General features: G+C 44.6%; 1 protein-coding gene across 1 annotated transcript in view; it reads left to right on the top strand.

Annotated features, from left to right (window-relative positions):
• The window catches only part of LOC137312708 (sideroflexin-5-like), a 187,535-nt gene that overhangs the window by 5,475 nt on the left and 159,734 nt on the right, over positions 1-22,326 (top strand). Inside the window, exons 2-3 of the mRNA XM_067979205.1 lie at positions 5,160-5,228; positions 21,619-21,696. Coding sequence (XP_067835306.1) covers positions 5,160-5,228; positions 21,619-21,696 — 147 coding nt within the window. The remainder of the gene's footprint in view (positions 1-5,159; positions 5,229-21,618; positions 21,697-22,326) is intronic.

Genomic DNA, 22,326 nt, shown 5'->3' with positions numbered 1-22,326 from the left:
GTGTTGTTGGAGCTGCACTCATCCAGGCAAGTGGAGAGTATTCCATCACACTCCTGACTTGTGCCTTGTAGATGGTGGAAAGGCTTTGGGGAGTCAGGAGGTGAGTCACTCGCCGCAGAACACCCAGCCTCTGACCTGCTCTCGTAGCCACAGTATTTATATGGCTGGTCCAGTTAAGTTTCTGGTCAATGGTGACCCCCAGGATGTTGATGGTGGGGGATTCGGCGATGGTAATGCCGTTGAATGTCAAGGGGAGGTGGTTAGACTCTCTCTTGTTGGAGATGGTCATTGCCTGGCACTTATCTGGCGCGAATATTACTTGCCACTTATGAGCCCAAGCCTGGATGTTGTCCAGGTCTTGCTGCATGCGGGCTCGGACTGCTTCATTATCTGAGGGGTTGCGAATGGAACTGAACACTGTGCAGTCATCAGCGAACATCCCCATTTCTGACCTTATGATGGAGGGAAGGTCATTGATGAAGCAGCTGAAGATGGCTGGGCCTAGGACACTGCCCTGAGGAACTCCTGCAGCAATGCTCTGGGGCTGAGATGATTGGCCTCCAACAACCACTACCATCTTCCTTTGTGCTCGGTCTGACTCCAGCCACTGGAGAGTTTTCCCCCTGATTCCCATGGACTTCAATTTTACTAGGGCTCCTTGGTGCCACACACAGTCAAATGCTGCCTTGATGTCAAGGGCAGTCACTCTCACCTCACCTCTGGAATTCAGCTCTTTTGTCCATGTTTGGACCAAGGCTGTAATGAGGTCTGGAGCCGAGTGGTCCTGGCGGAACCCAAACTGAGCATCGGTGAGCAGGTTATTGGTGAGTAAGTGTCGCTTGATAGCACTGTCGACGACACCTTCCATCACTTTGCTGATGATTGAGAGTAGACTGATGGGGCGGTAATTGGCCGGATTGGATTTGTCCTGCTTTTTGTGGACAGGACATACCTGGGCAATTTTCCACATTGTCGGGTGGATGCCAGTGTTGTAGCTGTACTGGAACAGCTTGGCTAGAGGCGCAGCTAGTTCTGGAGCACAAGTCTTCAGCACTACAGCTGGGATGTTGTCGGGGCCCATAGCCTTTGCTGTATCCAGTGCACTCAGCCGTTTCTTGATATCACGTGGAGTGAATCGAATTGATACTCGCTCAATTGTTAATTTTAAATCTGAGATAGATAGCTTTTTGCAATCAAAGGTATTAAGGGATATGGGCCAAAGGCAGGTATATGGAGTTAGATCACAGATCAGCCATGATCTTATCAAATGGCGGAGCAGGCACGAGGGGCTGAATGGCCTACTCCTGATCTTATGTTACTCCTCAGTTTGAGACCTTAACTTTTGGAATAAATGTCACCCAGTTCAATGAATGCAAATTCGGTTCGAATAGGCATAAGCCACCTAATGCTGTGAATAAGAACCTCAGATGGAATAGAGACTGTCACAAAGTGTAAGAAATGTGGGCTTGGTTGAAACAGAGGCTGCCACCCAATGCAGTGATTGGATACTTGGTAATTACAGACTGTCGGTGTAAATGTGAATTTAGTTGGCATAGACTCGGTGCTGCAAATGGTGATTTGGTTGGTATAAGCTGTCACCCAGCGCTATGATCTCTGATCTGAGATCTCTGCGCTCCTCCAATTCTGACCACTTGTGCATCCCGAATTTCCTCTGCTCCACCATTGGCTTCAGCTGCCTAGGCCTTAAGCTCTGGAAAACCCTCCCTAACTCTCTCCGCTTCTCAACCTCTCTCTGCTTCTTTAAGACACTACTTAAAACCTACCCCTTTGACCAAGCCACTTGTCCTAATATCTCTTTATGTGGCTTGGTGTCAAATTTTGTCTGATAATCGCTCCTGTGAAGCGCCTTGGGGCGTTTTACTACATTAAAGGTGCTGTATCAATGCAAGTTGTTATTATTGTGAAAAGGGACTCACTTAAAATACCCAAGAGAAGAAATGGATCCCTGATTCAACATGGAGCAGAGTAATGCAGGCTTAATGTCAAAGCAGGAGTGAGGTAAAAGTGGTCTGAATGGATTCTGCACGTGAACCTAAAAGATAGGAATAAGTTGATGATTTAATTGGCCTTTTGTGCTCTAACCTACTTGACTTCTTAGTTTGTTCCTTGAACCTCTGTACCTGTAATGGTGACCAAATCTGGACATGTTCTACAGTTCCATAATTTTTCAGGTCATTCGAGCTGGGAGGTAACTTGGGCCAGGCTAATTGCAAAATTATTGTAAAGTTTTTCATTCGGTCTTGTCACTGGAATTTCCGTAAATCATAGGGTTGAACATTTTTTACCATGTTCGCTTGAACTGTTTTTCCTATATTATACACAGCACAATTAACCCTGTCATGCAAACTCAGCTGTACATTGCCAAAAGTGGAGCAGGCAGAATTGAGTGACCAACTGCTCTGAAGTTGGATTTGTGAGCCACTGGCTGGGGAGCAATGGTTCTGTCACTTGTGCAAAACACTTTGGGCCAGAAATTGCTCCCGAAATAACGGAGGAGCTCAACAGCGCTCCGTTTTTAGTGGTGAATTGAAGGAGCAAGTTCCCACGTTCGCACATGTGCAGTGAAACGCGGAAATCCGGAACTTGCCCCTAGTGGTTCGCAGGCGATATGACGGCTTTGAATTAAAGGGCCATCGCATGCTGCAATCATAGGAATCATTGAAAAAGCAACAATTGGTTATCTGCCCAGCTCGAAAGTAACTAATTATGCCACCAAATAGGTACGCTTAAAAATACCAGGCCTAACCTAAGTTCTAATAGTGTGTTAAGTCTTAATGACTGTCAAACAACTAAAAATGAACTTTTAAAAATGTGGAGTCTCATATTACTCATTTTAATAGTTTCTGGCCATTAATTTTTTTTTAAATTAAACTTTTTTTTTACTTTTCCTTTCTGTCTCTTTAATTTAATTCAATTATTTCTTTGGCTTTTTATTAAAAAAATTAAATTTTTTATTTACAATGACATACAGAATATAACTTTAAATGAATGAAGTCTGCTTGCCTGCTTGAGTAATGCAGCCTGAATCTGTAGGCGTGACTTCGCCTCACACACTTTTCCAGCCGTGCGGCAACTCACGCTGTTCAGAACCAGGGTTGATAGTGCACATGTTTTTAACTTCAAATTCAAGCAATTTGACGGCATCAAGTCCGCAGTAAGTATTTTCGTTAATTTAATTTGCAGGAGCTGCAGTGAGCGTTGACTTGCCGCTCTGCGCGATTTCTGGTCCTCTGTGTTGACGTGTGTTGGTATATGTTTGCTTTGGGATGAGCTCACAGTGGCCAATGCCGGCACATCATCAGGCACTAAAATACATTCCCTTAAGCCGATGACGGTATTCTCAGCGCTGCTCAGATTATGACCTTGAATAACCTTTCCTTAACATTCAGCGCATCCTAAGTTCCTTAGTTGGCATTCCAAATCCAACCTCAAGGCTACAAAATACACCCCGTGTTTACACTTTACATGGGTGTGCCGAGGGATGATTAATGGACTCTTTGTTTTTACTACACACATTGACTTATTTTCAAGATCCTGCTGACAGCCTCACAGTTTGAATATGAAATTGAATCTTGAAAAAAGAAAAATACAAGAATAAATGGAAAATGGTTAGTTCAACCAACAAACTACAATTTATTCAGTTTCCCTATGCTGATGACACTTGAGTTCAACCTCCCCACCACCGCGCTCTCCTTCACAAACATCTCTGTTGTCGGACTCTTTGTCTGACATCCAGATATGGATGAGCCAGAAATTCCTCCAATTGAACACTGGAAAGACCAAAGCCATCTTGTTTGGCTCCCAACAAAAGCTTTGTAGCTGTCTGAGTCAGAAGGCGGTGGGTTCACAATCCACTCCAGAGACTTGAACCCATGATCTAGGCTGACACTCCAGTGCAGTGCTGAGGGAGTGCTGCACTGTCGGAGGTGCTGTCTTTCGGATGAGATGTTAAACCGAGACCCTGACTATCTTCTTAGGTGGACGTAAAAGATTCCATGACACTTTTTGAAAAAAAATGGGGGAGTTCTCCCATGTGTCCTGGCCAATATTTATCCCTCAACCAACAGATTAACTGCTCATTATCCCATTGCTGTTTGTGGGACCTTGCTGTGCACAAATTGGCTGCTATGTTTCCTACATTGCAACAGTAACTACACTTCTAAAGTATATTTTGGCTGTAAAGCACTTTTGAGTATTCTGAGGTTGTTAAAGGCACTATAAAAATGTGAGTTCCTCCCTGCCTTCCTTCCTTCTCAGCTGCCCCCCCCCCCACCATTGCCCAAAGGATCACTCAGGCTGAACCAGATATACTGTTCAATTCTGAGATAAATCTAAAACACCACACCCAATCCATCATCAAGACTATTGCCCACTTTCACAGTTACCTCACCCTCACTGTCACTGGATGCTTAGTCCACACCTTTGGTACCTTCAGACATGATCCACTTTACACAGACTTCAACTCATTCAAAACTACGCTGTTTACCTTCTGTCCCGTATTGAGCCCCTGCTTGCCCACCACCCCATCCTTGTCCTTGTCCCTGTCCTCCAATGCTTGAATTCAAAATCCTAATCCTCCTATATCTCTATGGCCTTATGGGCTGTACCTCTGCAAAGTTCTCCAGCCCATGCTGTTCGGTCCTCTGATTCTGGCCTTGTGTGGATCGTTTTCCCGCTCCCCCCTACCGGCTTCCAATTCCACCATTGATGGCAGAACCTTCACCCATCATGACTCTACTCTTTGGAACTCTCCAAACCCCTATGCCTTGCTGCATCTCTCCCCGCCTTTAAAAAATCCCTATCTTAACCATGTTTCCAATCATCTCTCCTACTACTACTTGTTGTCAATTTTTCCTCTGTGAAGCGCCTTGGGCCATTTTCGATATTATATAAATGCAAATTGTTGTTTCTGCAAATTGTTGTTTCTGAATATTGTGTGTTTATAAAATGCTAACTGAATAACATCAAGAGTTTATTGGTTCTTTGTTGGGTTTCAGCTGGTGAAAGACTAACATGTCTTTTTTCAAATGCTGACAGACCTACTGTGTGTTTCTCTCTTTTTATTTCACATTTCCAGCATTTGTGGGTTATACTTTTATCTCTTCAATTTTAAATTAATGTTTTCCTTTCTCTTTCAGTCTACTTTTTATGGACGGTTCCGACATTTCCTGGATATCATTGATCCCCGGACTCTGACTGTGACCGAGGTACTCTGTGTACAGTGCATGTTTTATTAAGTCCTTTTCAATACTTGCAGTGGCGAGCAATCCATTCAGCCCACTTCTTCCACAGCACATGTACAATCTACCCCATTATGGACTCTACCCAGATAGTTAATCTCCTCGCAGCCGATGGACTCTACCCACCCATTTAATCTTCTCCCACAGCCCATGTACATTCTACCCTATCGTGGACCCTATTCACCCATTTAATCTCCTTCCTCAGCCAATGGACTCTAACCCACACATTTAATCTCCACCCACAGCCCATGCACACTGTACTCTATCATGGACTATAATCCACCAATTTAATCTCCTTCTACAGAAATGTACCCTCTAACTTATTGTGGACTCTACCCAACTATTTAATCTTCTGGAGGAAAGTTACCCATCCGTACACCCTAATTTGCCAAATGTAATTGAGCAAAACTGCAGAATATCCATCCATCCTCACATCTGCGTTAAGTAACACTGGGCATTGTCTTCCGTTACTCCCACTTGCAGGGGAGCCATTAGATCCACTTTTATACTGGCACTGGGTTGGGTTCTGGAAGGCTGGCATTTACTCTGCTAAATCTGACTCCCTTATCCTGGCAACAGGATTGTAGACCCAGGTTTTCATGGAAGTTTAGCCAGAGGACTGGAGAGTTGCCAAGACAACGTTTGTGTTCAAGATAAGAGACCAATCAGCCTGACATCAGTAGTGGGTAAGCTTCTGGAGGCTATAATATGAGATAAAATAAATACTCGGTTAGAAAGGCTTGGGTTAATTAAGGACAGCCAGCACGGATTTTTAAAAGGCAAGACCTGTGTGACAAAGTTGTTTGAAGGGAATGCAGTGGATGTTGTGTATATTCATTTTCAAAAGGTGTTTGATAAGGTGTCGCATATGAGGCTTGTTAATGAAATTCAGGAACGCAGCATTAAAATGAGTGTGGCAGTGTGGATAGGAAGTTGGTTAAAGGAAGGAAATCAGAACATATCAGTTAATGGCTGTTTTCGGACTAGAAAGGTATAAGCAGTGGTGTTCCCCAGGGGTCAGCTTTGGGACCATTACTCTTCCCAAGTATACAAAAATCATCTGTACTTTGGTATAGGGGGCACAATGTCAAAATTTGCATTCAACACCAAAGTAGGGCATGTCGTTAACTGTGAAAAGATCTGTAAGTGACTTCCAGAGGACAGAAGTTTGTGGATTCAAGCCCCACTCCAGAGACTTGAGTACATAATCTAGGCTGACCAATGCAGTACTGAGGGAGTGCTGCACTGTCTTTCAGATGAGACATTAAACTGTGGCCCCATCTGCCCTCTCAGGTGGACGTAAAAGATCCCATTGAACTATTCGAAGAAGAGCAGGTGAGTTCTCCCAGTACCCTGGCCAACATTTATTCCGCAACCAACATTACTAAAAAAGCAGATTATCTAATCATTGATCTCATTGCTGTTTGCGGGAGCTTACCGTGCACAAATTGGCTGTCGCATTTCCTACATCACAACAGTGACTACACTTCAAAAGTACATCATCGACTGTAAAACGGTTTGGGACATTCTGAGGTCATGAACGGCGCTATATAAATACAAGTTCATTCTTCCTTTCTACAGACAAGTTAGTAGACATCAGATATAATTTAATGTGGAGTAGTGTGAGATGACGTATATTCTGGGAGGAAAAATAAACAGGACATATTCGCAAATCAGTACAACTTTAAAAGGAATAGAGAGAGGAGCAGCGAGGCGCAGGGGTTCAGATACACAATTCTTTAAAAGAGGGCGGTCAAGTTGATAAAATTGTTTAAAACAATGGGATCCAAACTTTTTTATAAATAAGGTCATCGAAAACAAAAGTAAAGAGGTAATGCAAACCTGTGCAATCATTGGTGAGGCCACAGTTAGAATATTGTGTCCAGTTTTGGGTGCTTTAATTTAGTAAGGATGTCATTTTGTGGAGAAGGTGCAGAAGAGATTCACTAAGACGATGGGATTCGAGGCTTCAGTTGGGAGATGAGATGAGAGAACTTGGGACTCTCTTCACTAGAAATAGAATGTTAAGGGGAGTTCTGATAGATGTTCAAAATTATGAGAGTTTTGGACAGAAACATAAGAAATAGGGAAAAACCTTTCACTGGTGGGTAAGCTGATAATTAGAGGGCATAGATTTATTAAAATCAAAAGGATGAAGGGAGATGTTAGGAGAAGCTTCTATAACCAGACTGATTCCTGGGATGGCAGGACTGACGTATGAGGAGAGATTGGGTCGACTAGGCCTATATTCACTAGAGTTTAGAAGATTGAGAGGTGATCTCATCGAAACATATAAAATTCTAACAGGACTAGACAGACTAGATGTAGGGAGGATGTTCCCGATGGCTGGGGAGTCCAGAACCAGGGGTCACAGTCTCAGGATACGGGGTATGCCATTTAGAACCGAGATGAGGAGAAATTTCTTCACTCAGAGGGTGGTGAACCTGTGGAATTCTCTACCACAGAAGGCAGTGGAGGCCAAGTCATTAGATGTATTCAAGAAGGAGATTGATATATTTCTTAATGCTGAAGGGATCAAGGGATATGGGGAAAAAACGGGAACAGGGTACTGAGTTAGATGATCAGCCATGATCATTTTGAATTGCGGAGCAGGCCCGAAGGGCCGAATGGCCTACTCTTGCTCCTATTTTCTATATTTCTATGAAATTATTATTTTTTTTACAGAGGATTGTTAGGACATGGAATTCCCAGAAACAGTGGCAGAAGCAGAATCCATAATAATTTCTAAAAGGGAAGCAAATAAATATTTGAAAAATAAAATTTTAAAAGGGCACTATTACACATATATATAAAAATTCATTAGGAATGAGAATAGTGCCAGAGGACTGGTGGACAGCTAATGTTGTTCCTATATTTTAAAAGGGATATAGAACAAGTCTAGGAAACTATAGACCAGTTAGATAAACGTCGGTGGTAGGAAAGATAATGGAATCTCTACTCAAAGATGTAATAGAAAAACATCTAGAGAATGAAAATATAATAAGGAATAGTCAGCATGGATTTCAAAAGGGAAGGTCATGCTTAATCAACCTTATTGAATTCTTTGAAGAAGTAACAGAAAGAATAGACAAGGGTAATGCAGTAGATGTAATATATTTGGATTTTCAAAAGGCCTTCGATAAGGTACCGCATTGTAGACTCATGACTAAGGTCAGAGCATGTGCAGCCAGGGGACAGGTAGCAGAATGGATAGCAAGCTGGCTACAAAACCGAAAACAGAGAGTAGGGGTTAAGGGTAGTTACTCAGACTGGCAAAAGGTGGGAAGTGGTGTTCCACAGGGATCGGTGCTGGGACCACTGTTGTTCACAATTTACATTAACGATTTGGAATCAGAAGTACAATTTCAAAATTTGCGGACACCAAATTGGGAGTGGTAGTTAATACAAATGAGACTAAGTGGATAGCACTTTCAGACAGGAGCGATGGGCTGAATGACCTCTTACTGTGTTGTGAAATTCTATGATTCTAGTCCCCTCTGTTATAATTTGAGCTTTCTCCCAATATTTTTGTTTATAGTGAAAAGACAGTTTCCATAAGCAGACCGACTCTCATGATTCGATACCTGTGCCCTTGTACACATTATGGGCATGGTAACATGGACAGGGTTAACAATTACCCCTAATTCTAGTGTATAGTCCACATAAGATCACATGGGATGCTCACAACCCCCTGTCTCTTTTCAAAGATTGAAAATACCACACATTCAGACCAAAGTGTACATGCCTAACTAGTCATTTATTCACAGGTTGACGAATAGAAGCTAGAAGACAGCAAAATCTTGAGAGTACATAACTTTAGAACCAGCATCGGTACACAATACATTTGTCAAAATGTCCTTTCTCTAGAATATATTTCTGAATATCTTACCAGATTGACAAGTGACAGAACTTTTGAATGAAGAAGTCTTTTATAGACCTTCATCACTGTTTAAGTTCTGCCGGTTTTAGTAGCACTTTAGTTTTTAAAGGGTTTCAAGTGCTAAGTTTTGAATGCACTGAGCGAGGGCTGCCAGTCCTCCTATTCCCACTGTTGTTGCCTAATCTTCATCCGTTCTGATGGCATTTAGTTTTCAAAGTGCTGTGAGCACCTTTTTTAATGTTTTTTTTGCTGACTGTAGAAGTTGGCAAAGATTCTTAACACTCTCAGCGCTTCGCAAATGAAAGTCTTGTCGAAACGGGCAAAGATGAGGCAGCGGCTGCAGATGCAGGAGACAGCAGCCTGGCACAGAATTAGGGTTGCCAACCCTCCTGGATTCCCCTGGAGTCACCAGAAATTAAAGATTAATCTCCTGGACACTGCTGAAAGCGACCCAGGAGACAAAAGCATAGGGCATTAAAAAAAACTTGTGTTTATTTCATTTTCTTTGAACCCTTTCGTTTATTGGAGATGGAGAAAAATTGCTGTTTCACTGACAGTCAAGGATCATCCAATCGGGTAATGAAGAGTCTGTTCACTTTCCATCTGGCGTGGGAAGGCGGTGCAGCTCCACGATAGATGCATTGGGCAACCAATTAACCAATGGCAGCAGCGTGGAGGCGGGATGGTTGGAGGAGGGACGTTCATGATGAAACCTCCAGGAATATGTCCAACCAGAGTTGGCAACCCTACAACATCAACTTGCAATTATATAGCGCCTTTAACATAGGAAAACGTTCCAAGGCATTTCACAGGAGCGATTATCAATCAAAATTTGACAGCGAGCCACATAAGGAGATGTTAGGTCAGGTGACCAAAAGCTTGGTCAAAGAGGTAGGTTTTAGGGAGTGACTTAAAGGAGGAGAGACGGTCTTGACTGTCAGGCCTGATAGCATTGTGACCCAGGATGTAAGTGTAACAGAGCAGGAAGTGTGCGCAGGATACTAGGCTTGGATAGATGGATTAGTGTGTGCATCAGAGCAAGGGACAGATGTAACTGGAATTTGGTATCTTTCTATCAGTGTCAAAGCTGCACCCTCTACAAACGTCCTGGCGAAAAGAGCATTTTGCCGATGTAATGGGCAGTGACGATGTGCGGCTTTGCACTTCAGGTTCCAAAGTCCCAGCCCAATACACACAGGTTATTTCTGAGTACGGTAGATGCCCTTGGTTGCCAAGGTAACTGTGTAAGGTTCACTCTAGACGTCCTATATTTCTGTGTTGAGCTTTTGATTCCTGAGTTAGATGATCTCAGACATGGGGGCAATTGGGGTCGACAACTCTGGTTGGACATATCCCGGGAGGTTTCATCACATGACCGCCCTGCTCCCACCATTGGATGGCAGACACACCCATAGAGCACAGCGTCCTGTGACACCGAACTGTTGAGGATGAATCAGGACAGAAACCAACGCATCTCTTGCCACACCTTCTGCGTAAAGGGTCAGTCCTTCAGGAGGTGGATGACGGTCTCGTCCCCTCCACAGCCTCGAGGACAGCTCGCAATGGCGCTGAGGTTCCATGCATGTTGGAAGGACCGCACTGAGAGGGCCCTTCTTACCACCATCCAAGCTACATCCTGGTGCCTGTTGGTCAATTCCGGCGACGAGGTGTTCTGCCAAACGGCATCAACCATCTGGTCAGGGAACTGCCTGATCGGATCCATCCTCTCCTTTCCCTCAGAACGATCCGTGCCGACCACTGTATAATGGCCTTGTGGTTGAAGGGGATCTTCCTCAGGAACTTGCGGTGGGGGACGGTCCAGCTGGACGGGACGTCAGGATTAGAGCGGCATTAGGGATACTCTTTTCCCCCCCCCCGCCCCCCCCTCCCCTCCCTTTGCCTGGGAGCTTGTATGTGGTGTCCCTGTGGACGCGTTCTACCTTGGATCTCCAGACAAAATGGAAGATAGCTCGGGTAACTGTGATGGCGGATTGGTGGGGATGGGCCAGACCTTGGCTAAGTAGAGCAACACTGGGTACCTCACACTTTATCACTGGATTCCTGCCGGTTATGGAGAGGGAGCACCCCACCCACATACCAAGCTTCTGTTTGTCCTTGGCGACCTGCTCCTCCCAGTTCTTGGTGCAGGCCAGGGTTAGCAACCCTAGTGGCACTAATGGCACAATTGTCAGTTTCCTGTCCCTAATCACAATCCAGTGACCCCAACTAGGGAGTACGTGTGTGTGAACAACTGTTGCGTGATTCTGGCCTGGCTGCTATGGTCTCCAGAGTCGATTAGGCCACCATCGCTTAACGTAGAGGCTCGAATACGAAATTAATAGGCAGGAAAAGACCAGCTGGCCCATCAAGACCAGTCCAGGAGATCATATGGACCAAGTGTTATCTATAAAGACATTTGCCTTCTATAGGATGAGATCTCTGCCCTAGTCAAGAACCGGTCCAGCTTCCTCTTGAAGGCATGTGAAGGCTGGCCAGATGGACCAGGCAAAGGAAGCTAAACTCCAGCCAGACTAAACGTCTTTTGGGTGGGAGTTAACCTTTTTCTTATAAATGGATTTTGTACTGGATATATCGTGCCTCTCACTATTACTTTTTCTTGTTTCTCATTCAGTTTGGCACCAAATTCTTGTCTCTCCTAATGAAAAAGCCCCATGCTGCGTATTAACAGTCTGTCTGTCGAAATGTCATCTGGAATAAATTAGAGCAGTAAAAATACCTGGAGCAGCCGCTCAGCACTCCTGTTGGAGGTTAATTAACCTGCATTAAAAACATAATTCCAGTAATTTCAACTTCACACTTCTCTAAATCAACACATCCTTCATCATCCCCGATTTAAAAAAAATGCTGGGAACCCTTTTGGGGCAGTGCAGTCAGAAGATTGTGCCTGCAAACTCCAAGGAAGCAAAAAGGTCATCCTGATTGACCTCTGAGGTGGTAATTTGCCACTGATCTGTAAATTGCTTGTTTGAAGAAGTCTGAAATCTATTGCTTCTAAAATTACTGCAAATCGCAGCAGGAGATTCAGGGTATTGGACAAGGACTGGAAGTGAGAAGATTCTGTCTGCAGGATTTATTTTAATGAAGGATATCAAGGAGGTCTTTAGGTAATGTTCGTTTATGTTGATTGATTCCAGCATTCTCAATTCAGCTTTTGGTGTGCCTGGGTGAGCACGATATGGGAACATAGGAATTGCCGGACGACAGAAGGTCCATCTAGTTCGCCTTCTACCATCCTGGTAATTACACGATACAATAATAATGGAGTTGTTGACTAAATGTAGCTATCAATTAGTCTACAACAAACCGAGACATGAAATAAGGAAATCCCCAGTGGTGGAGAGCTTTGGGAAACATAGGTCCAAAGTCCTCTGGTCTCTCCAAGCCTGTTGCACTTACCACACGTCTCAAATTACTCACATACTGCATCCCATTGCAGCTGCAACTGATCTATTGCAACAGACCTGCCAGGCTAGATTCTGGCAGGTTCGTTCCTTTTCCATGTTGTACACGGCACTGACGGTGTGTAATCCTGGAACCGGGCAGCTCTTTCATTGTAAATACTTCTTGCATTTTTATCATGAGCAAAGGAGACAACAGAGATTGGGAGAGAGAGACATCTCTATGGATTGCCACTGGGAATCCCATGGGTTAAAAAATACTAGCTTTCCTTTATAAAGTGGCACCTGTGGGTTAACATATGAATAGAGAACATTGGAATGTTGTAGTCCTGGTTCAGGTAGTATTATTTTTGTGGAATCCTGTTGTCACATAACGTGCTGTCCATGGCTGGGTAACATACTCCCAGACCACCTATGAGTGACATTCCATAACCAACCACTAGTTGGTATTTAACCGTAGTTGCTATTGGTTTTTCCTCCCTGTGGGGAAGAATGTACTTTTGAGTGGTACCACATCCCATTCCCTACCCATGTGGGATGGCTGCGATGGGGAAGCTTGTTGGATGGGGATTGTTTCATGGCATCTGTATAATACAGCATTTGCTAGCAATTACTCCCCCAAAAGGTGACATTGCTGTGATTCTGCAACTGTGTCATGCAGCTTTTCCCTAGTCTCTGCTGCTTGGAGGGAGTGTAGTGTAGATTTACTCGAAAGATACCTGGACTCCAAGAGTTAAATTACGAGGAGAGATTACACAAACTAGGGTTGTATTCCCTGGAATTTGGAAGATTATGGAGCAATTTGATCAAAGTTTTCAAGATATTAAAGGGAACTAATAGGGTAGATAGAAAGAAACTATTTCCGCTGGTTGGGAAGTCTAGGACGAGGGGACATAGCCTAAAAATTAGAGCTAGAACTTTCAGGAGTGAAGTTTGGAAATACTTCTACACGCAAAGGATGGTATAAGTTTGGAACTCTCTTCCGCAAATGGCAGTTGATGCTAGCTCAATTGTTAATTTTAAATCTGAGATTGATTGATAGATTTTTGTTATTCAAAGGTGTCAAGGGATATGGGGCTAAGGGATATGGAGTTAGGTCACAGATCAGCCATGATCTCATTGAATGGTGGAACAGGCTCGAAGAGCTAAATGGCCTACTCCTGTTCCTCTGCTCCATGGGCAGTCCGCACACAAGTTCATAGCCATGTGTTCCCACACTCTGAGCCTTTAAGCCTAGTGGCATTTCCATTGGAAGACCTGGCTGCTGAACATCCCACTTTCTCCCCCACCAAGTGGGATAGAGAACAAATTGGTAAAGCACTCATTCCTTGTGATGTTCATTCAACAGCTGACTCCCCAGCTGTAAGGAAAGAGGCCTGGGATTAGTCTAACTACCCAAGTGCATTCTTGGCCTCAGGACAATTAAGGAGGGGAAGTGGGGAGAAAATATTTAAATAAATTCACTGATAAAACAACAATAACTTGCATTTATATAGTGCCTTTAACGTAGTAGAACATCCCAAGACGCTTCACAGCAGCGTTTTCAGACAAAATTTGACACCGAGCAACATAAGGACAGGTGACCAAAAGCTTGGTCAAAGAGGTAGGTTTTAAGGAGCGGCTTAAAGGAGGATAGAGAGGTAGAGAGGCGGAGAGGTTTAGGGAGGGAATTCTAGAGCTTATCAAGAGGATTTTGGGGTTGTCTTTGCCCTCAAGGATGACCCTGGAGTAATAGGAGGATTTTACTGTGAAACAGCAGAGGTAAAGTTGTTTGAGGTTGTAAAGCCATATGTCCAGAAGCAGAAGCTTCTCTATTTCCATTTTAATCTATTCACGTGCAGGTGTGATGCACAGTGAATTTTATTTTGATCTTGCCAAGTATGACCCACTAACGAATTCACGGAGGCAGCATTTGTACCGGGGCGGGAGATCACTTGGAATTTGGTGGAATTGAGGCTGCTGAAGGAGGTAAAGAGAGGCTCAATGGGTGACAAGCCAGAGGAGCTAGTTTGGTTATGAGATCGTTTGATGGCTTGAGAGGGCAGTGATGAAGTTAAGGAGCAGTATTTCCTAGTGTACAAGGATAGGAGGGTGGGCCTGGGGATATTTATGTAGTGCTTAGAGTTGGGCCTGTTGGCGATCAGACCTTGGGGGTGGCAAGGTCCCATATAAAAATAGAGGGTATGACTGTGGATGTAAGTCAGAGAAGGCCACATATAGAGACTATTCCTGACCAGAATGGAGATGATTGGGTAATTCCCCCATCAATCATGCCTGGAGACGGCACTGCTGTAAGTGACTGGGATTGATTTTACGCACATAATTAGTATTATGTAACTATCCTCCACTCACTGCATTTTGCTGGAGAAATCACCCTGCTCTTATCGGGAGAGGTTATTGCAATTTTGGTCATGAGTTCTGTTTGCTGTAGTTCGTAGAGACTCTTTTAATTAGACTTTGTTTGCTAACTAAATAGACTCTTTGCTGTAAGTCCTACGGTAAATCCCGCCCCACCTCCAACTCATTAGCTGACACATTGGTGTCAATAGACACCCTGGTCAGAGAATTAACGTGGAATACAAGGTTGAGGGAGAAAAGGAGAGCAGAGAAATCAGAGGAGACGGAGCAGGGTGATTTCAGTACAGGTTAAATCTGTTGCTGAGGATTCAATCAGTGCAGAAACTGAGTGATGACAGAGGAGATATTTAGTGCCAAAGGTGTCAGTGGGCTTTGGAGGTGGTAGGTGATGAGGATCTTGAAGAAGAAGTGGGAAGGGTTTTCAAGTATGAGAAAGATGCCAGAGAAGTAGGACGATTGGCCAAGTTGAGAGTCTAGAGCTGAATGCTCCACTGCCTCCCTGGCTATTCAGACAGGGGACATCGTGGGACATGTGACCAGGCAGGGCAGCCACAGTGAGAGGGAAAGAGTCGCCAACAGTGAGGCAGGTTTCAGTTCAGACCGGACTTTCAGTGCACGTGTCCAACAGAGGAGGGCCTTATTTTTGATAGTGCAAATACCTCAGTGTGATACTGTGGGATGGGCAGCTTGAATTCATTAGGGGATTGGAGGCGATGTGGGGGTGGAAACGGGGGAAGAGGTTGTAGAAGTTTCATCACTGCATTGGCTCTTTCCTCACCCCCCAGTCATATTCCATTAATTCTCACAAAGCAGTGTCAGTCCTGCACATGATCCTTCCCTTTTGAAAAATGACCTCATGGCAATTCACTGTTTGAGATACCCTCTTTTTACATAATTGACACACACAAACTGCTCCTACATTTTCTCCCCCCTCCTGTTCACATGACACTGACTGTTGCTGCTCCCACTGTCACTGATTACCCTCTGGTATCTCACTCAATGGCCAACGCCTGGACAATGATTGTTTGTAGACTATTTGACTGCAGCACAGTCTAGCCTCATCTGACAGATACACATGTGCCACTTCCACCTACTGGGGCAGGAAACGCTGGATGATCTACCATATCGCCCCCCCCCGCCCCAAACCCAAGGGCACTGAGGCCAATCGTTGCACTCGGCTGAGATCAGCTAACTCAGCACAGACCAAGGCTGGGACGTGGAACCTACCTGGTGCCTATACCAGGGTGCAGGGTGCGCACTCCCTCACTGAGCCACGAGTGGCACCTGGGCTCTTTTAAGACACTGCTGTGAAACCATTCTGCCAGAAGGCTACTACAGCACGACCTCTGACCCGGCTCAGCGACCATCGTGACAGTTCGCCCACCATTCCAGGAATAGACTCGGAACACAAATCCTTGACGGCAGCACCCCCACCCCCCCCTCCCCCCATGTAAAAAAAATGATCTCTGTGCTCCCGTTCCAGCATACAGTCATTTATAACTCGTCAGCTCGGTGGTGTTGGATGTACTGGAGCCTGATCCCCTTCCAGCCCTGCAGGAAGCTGTTTCATTCGCCAACATTAATCTGCAGCTAATGAAGTCACTGCTCCATTAGACGAGGTTCTAATTAACAGAACTAATTTCAGACCAGTTCCTAAGGATTTGCATAGAAGTGAAAAGATTCCAGCTCCCACTGAGTACTGATGAGGCCATGGGCACTGACGAGCCAGCGAAGTGAGAATTTGATATTTATAATTAAGGTACAAAAATAAGTATATTAGAACTCGTACTTCTGGGCTTTTGAACCTAACCCATACAGTTCCTACCAGTAAGTTTTGTTTAATAAAACTTAACTCACACCAAGTCCTGTTCACCCATCACCCCTTGCTCGCTGACCTACGTTGGCTCCCGGTCCAGCAAAACTTCGATTTTAAAATTCTCATCCTCGTGTTCAAATCGCTCCATGGCCTCCCCCCTCCCTATCTCTGTAACCTCCTACAGCCCTCTGAGATCTCTGAGCTCCTCTAATTCTGGCTTCTTGCACACCCTGGATTTCTTCGCTCCGCCATTGGCGGCCGTGCCTTCAGCCGTATAGGCCCAAGCTCTGGAATTCCCTCCCTAAACCTCTCCGCCTCTCTACCCCTCTCTCTCCTCCTTTAAAACCTACCTCTTCCCTATCCTAATGTGGATCGGTGTCAAATTTTACCTGATAATGTTCCTGTGATAAGGTGACAGAGAGGGCAGATGAGGGCAATGCAGCTGATATGGTGTATGTGGACTTTCAAAAGGCGTTTGATAAAGCGCTGCATTGTAAGCTTATCAATAAGATTGCAGCCCATGGGATAAAGGGGGCAGTAGCAACACGGATACAGAATTGGCTATGGGACAGGAAAGAGAAAATAGTGGTGAACGGTGATTTATCGGACTGGAGGGAGGTGTACATGTTGTTCCCCAGGGGTTGGTGCTGGGACCACTGCTTTTCTTGATATATATTAATGACTTGGATTTGGGTGTACAGGGCACAATTTCAAAATTTGCAGATGACACCAAACTTGGAAGGGTAGTAAACAGATAGACTTCAAGAGGATACAGACAGGCTGGTGGCATGGGCGGACACGTGGCAGATGAAATTTAACGCAGAAAAAGGTGAAGTGATATATTTCAGTAGGAAGAACGAGGAGAGGCAATATAAACTAGAGGGCACTATTTTAAAAGGAGTACAGGAACATAGAGATCTGGGCATGTATGTGCACAAATCGTTGAAGGTGGCAGGGCAGGTTAAGAAAGCAGTTTAAAAAAGCATACGGGTTCCTGGGCTTTATAAATAGAGGCATAGAGTACAAAAGTGTGGAAGTCATGATGAACCTTTATAAAACACTGGTTCGGCCACAACTGGAATATTGTGTCCAGTTCTGGGCACCGCACTTTCGGAAAGATGTGAAGGCCTTAGAGATGGTGCAGAAGAGATTTACTAGAATGATTCCAGGGATGAGGGACTTTAGTTACGTGAATAGACTGGAGAAGCTGGGTTTGTTCTCCTTGGAACAGAGACAGTTGCAAAGAGATTTGATAGAGGTATTCAAAATCATGAAGGGTCTAGAGTAGATACAGAGAAACTATTCCCATTGGCAGAAGGGTCAGGAACAAGAGGACATAGATTGAAGGTGATTGACAAAAGAACCAAAGATGACATGAGGAAAACTTTTTTACACAGCGAGTGGTTAGGATCTGGAATGCACTGCCCGAGGGGGTGGTGGAGGCAAATTCAATCATGGCTTTCAAAAGGGAACTGGATAAGTACTTGAAGGGAAAACTTTGAAGGGCTACGGGGATAGGGCGGGGAAGTGGGACTCGCTGGATTGCTCTTGCATAGAACCAGCACGGATTTGATGGGCCGTATGGCCTCCTTCTATGGTATAACCTTTCTATGATTCTATGAAGAGCAACAGTCCCAATACAGATCCCTGCAATACTCCAGTAGTGAACAGCCCCCGCACACAGCTGTTACCGTGAATAACTGCCTGTTAAAATGACATGGGGCGTGAGTGAGTTAAGGACAAGGTGAGTGCCACGCTACCGTTATTTTAACCTCCGCATACCCCATTCCCATTGGTGAGTAACTGCTGTCAGGCTACGCAAATGCAACCAATTTGTTATCCATAATAAGGTATGCCCATCAATCCCACAAGGCACCACCTCATTTAGCAGCCTTTTGTGTGGCACTTTATCAAGGGCTTTTTGAAAATCTAGATGCACGATATCTACAGGATTTTATAATCCATTAAGCTCGTAACCTGCTCAAAAAATTCAATCTAGTGGTGAGACAGGACCTCCTTTTCCAGAAGCCATGCTGCAATTCCCTAATAGCCCCCTTCTCTTTCAAGATGATCGTCCTTGACTCAGTGGTAGCACTCTCGCCTCGAGTCAGAAAGTCGTGGGTTCAAGTTCCATTCCGGGCACTTGAGCACATAATCTAAGTTGACACTCCAGTGCAGTACTGAGGGAACGCTGCACTGTTGGAAATGCCGTCTTTCGGATGAGACATTATACTGAAGCCCCGTCTGTCCTCTCAGGTGGACATAAAAAATCCCATGGCACTATTTGAAGAAGAGCAATAGAGTTTTCTCTGGTGTCCTGGCCAATATTGATCCCTCAACCAATACCACTAAAAAAACAGATTATCTGGTCATTATCTCATTGCTGTTTGATGGACCTCGTTGTGCACAAATTGCCTGCCGTGTTTCCTATATTGCAACAGTGACTGCACTTCAAAAGTACTTCATTGGCTGTGAAGCACTTTGGGAGGTCCTGAGGTGAAAGATGCTATATAAATGCAAGTTCTTTCTTTATAATATATCTCTAATTTCACTTTTAGCAGCTTGCCTACATCTGAAGTTACACTAATGGGCCTATAGTTTCCTTGTTTTGACTTACTTTTAAACATATGCATCACATGGACATCTATCCAATCCGTGGGTACACAACCTCACTGAGCTGCTATATATATGAGCCTGTGGTTCTTATAGCACAGGCCCCCATTTCTTCCAGAACCCTCAAACCAGCAGCTTGGTCTGCTTTAAGAGCTCTAATTCTAGAAAGGACTGTTTCCACATCCAGTGCTACAGGGATAGGTGTACACTGAGCGGATCAAATACTCAATAGGACACACTGGTTCCTGTGCTGCTGGGGTTTGGCGATACTATGGAGGACAGTAAGTCAGAGTTGAACAGTGGAGCTGTGAGCTTGGCTGAATATTAGTTTTCATTCATTAATGGGTAAAGTCCCTAATGGCACAGCTTTTTCACGGTGAGTGGATAGAAGGTGCAATGAGCTGAATGATTTCTTTTCATTCGAGGCTTTATAGGAACGTAGGAACAGGAGTAAGTCATTTAGTCCATCGAGCCTGTTCTGTCATTCAATTCGATCATGGTTAATCTGTATCTCAGCTCCATTTACCCGCCTTTGCTTCATATCCCTTGATAACCTTACCCAACAAAACTCTGAGGCTCTCAGTCTTGAAAATTTCAATTGAGCCCCAGCATCCACAACTTTTTGGGTTAGAGAGTTCCAGATTTTCACTATGCTTTGTTTGAAAAAGTGTTTCCTGATTTCGCTCCTAAATGGCCTATACTAGCATTTATATATAGCACCTTTAATATAGGAAGATGTCCTGAGGTGCTAAATAATTGAACAACGACACAGTGTGCCACCTTCCCACTCGCTTTTTAGTAACTTGCAGTTTGGCTGATTGATTGGGCTTACCTTTGCTGGAATGCAAGAAAGTCTGTAGATCAGGAGCTGCTGGGTGTTTACGTATTGAAGTGTTGAAAGATCACACTTCAGCACACAAAACGCTTCCTTCCCTCAATCAGCTCTGTGTACCTGCGGTTGCTACAGGTTAGTTTTGCTCACCATCTATCAAAATGGGCTTCGACAAGTCGCTTACATTTAATAGCCATTTATTGCCCATCCCTAGTTGCCCTGAGGTGGGACTGGGAGTGGGCCGTCTTCTTGAACCACTGCAGACCATGTGGTTTTTTTCTTATTATTCTTTGTAGTGGTTTTGATATAACTGAGTGGCTTGCTATGCCACTTCAGAGGGCAGTTAAGAGTTAACCACGTTGGTGCGGGACTGGAGTCACATATAGGCCCAGTCTGGGTAAGGACGGCAGGTTTCCTTCCCTAAAGGGTATTACTGAACCAGTTTGGTTTTTTACGACAATCCGACAGCCTCGTGGTCACTTTTACGGATACCAGCTTTTTATTTCCAGATTTTTTTTTTAAACTGAATTCAAATCATGGGATTTGAACTCGCGTTCCCTGGGTTATTAGTCCAGACCTCTGAATTACTAGTCCAGTAACATAACCACTTCACTTTCATGATATGGTGAGGCTTTTCTTGTCCAACACACATTTCTAACTCTTTTCACCCCCAAAAGTTATTGTGGGCTATCTTATTTTTTATAGCCCCTCCAGTTCAGTCTCGCCTGCTCTAGGGGCACAGACTCACCCTTGCGGTAAAGTACCACAGGTGAACGATGCCTCATCTGAGCACAAAGGCATCCACAATCGAAATTGCTATTAAGTTGCCGATCTCACTCAGAGGGGCGTTGTGGGAAAAGGAAAAGTGTTCCAGTGATACATTATGAAACTTTTGAGTTTGGGACACTGTTGGGACAGAGATTAGGAATCGAACTGTGACATGCCCGACCTTGGAGCACTTAATGCTAACACTGGGTTCCCAAGGTGGAGTGGGACTGGAAACATGTCACACCAGTGCAGTAAGTGGGCGCGCCACTCTTCATTTTACAAACTGAACATCTCTCACCTCGATCAGCAAAGATTCACAGAATAAAAGTCAGGGGGGATAAAAATGACACGTCCCTTTTCCCTTTCGTAGTACACGGAAGGTATATGGCACGATACTACAAACAGGAGATTCCTTCCCCCTCCCCCCCTCCCCCCCCACCCCTGAATTTCACCACAGCAAGGGGGAAATACGGGCCTGATGGTAAGGGAAGGCTCAGGTGGCAGGGCCAGCGTGTGTTAGCAGTGATTGTTTCCACGATGTGTTACTAGCTGTGATTACAACTACCAACAGAGTCAGCGATGGCAGCTGGTCTCCCTCAGCAGAACCCAGTTTAAAAAAAATGTGATTTGATTCATTATTTTAAACTTTTTTTTGTGTGGTTTGTTTTCAGAGTCGCCTTAAAGCAGCAGTGCAGCTTTTAGAAGATTACAAACATGGTGCCTTACCCACAGGCGTGTCCAACCAGCAGGTAACCCAACTGTTCGATTCTCCGATCATTCTCCTCCCTGTAGCCTCCAAACTCTCTCTGTTGTTGCTCTCTATTTTATCTATACCACTATGATTGTTACTCTTCTGAACATCCCTCCCTTGTTCATCCTATGCTCCAAGTAGCCCATTCTAGAAACATAGAAAATAGGAGCAGGAGTAGGCCATTCGGCCCTTTGAGCCTGCTCCGCCATTCAATATGATCATGGCTGATCCTCTATCTCAATACCATGTTCCAACTCTCTCCCCATACCCCTTGATGTCTTTTGTGTCTAGAAATCTATCTAGCTCCTTCTTAAATATATTCAGTGACTTGGCCTCCACAGCCTTCTGTGGTAGAGAATTTCACAGGTTCACCACCCTCTGAGTGAAGAAATTTCTCCTCATCTCAGTCCTAAATGTCCTACCCCGTATCCTGAGACTGTGACCCCTCGTTCTGGACCCCACCCCCAGCCAAGGAAACATCCTCCCTGCATCGAGTCTGTCTAGCCCTGTCGGAATTTTATATGTTTCGATGAGATCCCCTCTCATTCTTCTAAACTCTAGTGAACAAAAGGCCTAGTCGACCCAATCTCTCCTCATAGGACAGTCCTGCCATCCCAGGGATCAGTCT

This window comes from Heptranchias perlo, chromosome 1, assembly GCF_035084215.1.
Source record: "Heptranchias perlo isolate sHepPer1 chromosome 1, sHepPer1.hap1, whole genome shotgun sequence".
Lineage (NCBI taxonomy): Eukaryota > Metazoa > Chordata > Chondrichthyes > Hexanchiformes > Hexanchidae > Heptranchias > Heptranchias perlo.
This window is presented reverse-complemented; position numbering and strand designations above follow the sequence as displayed.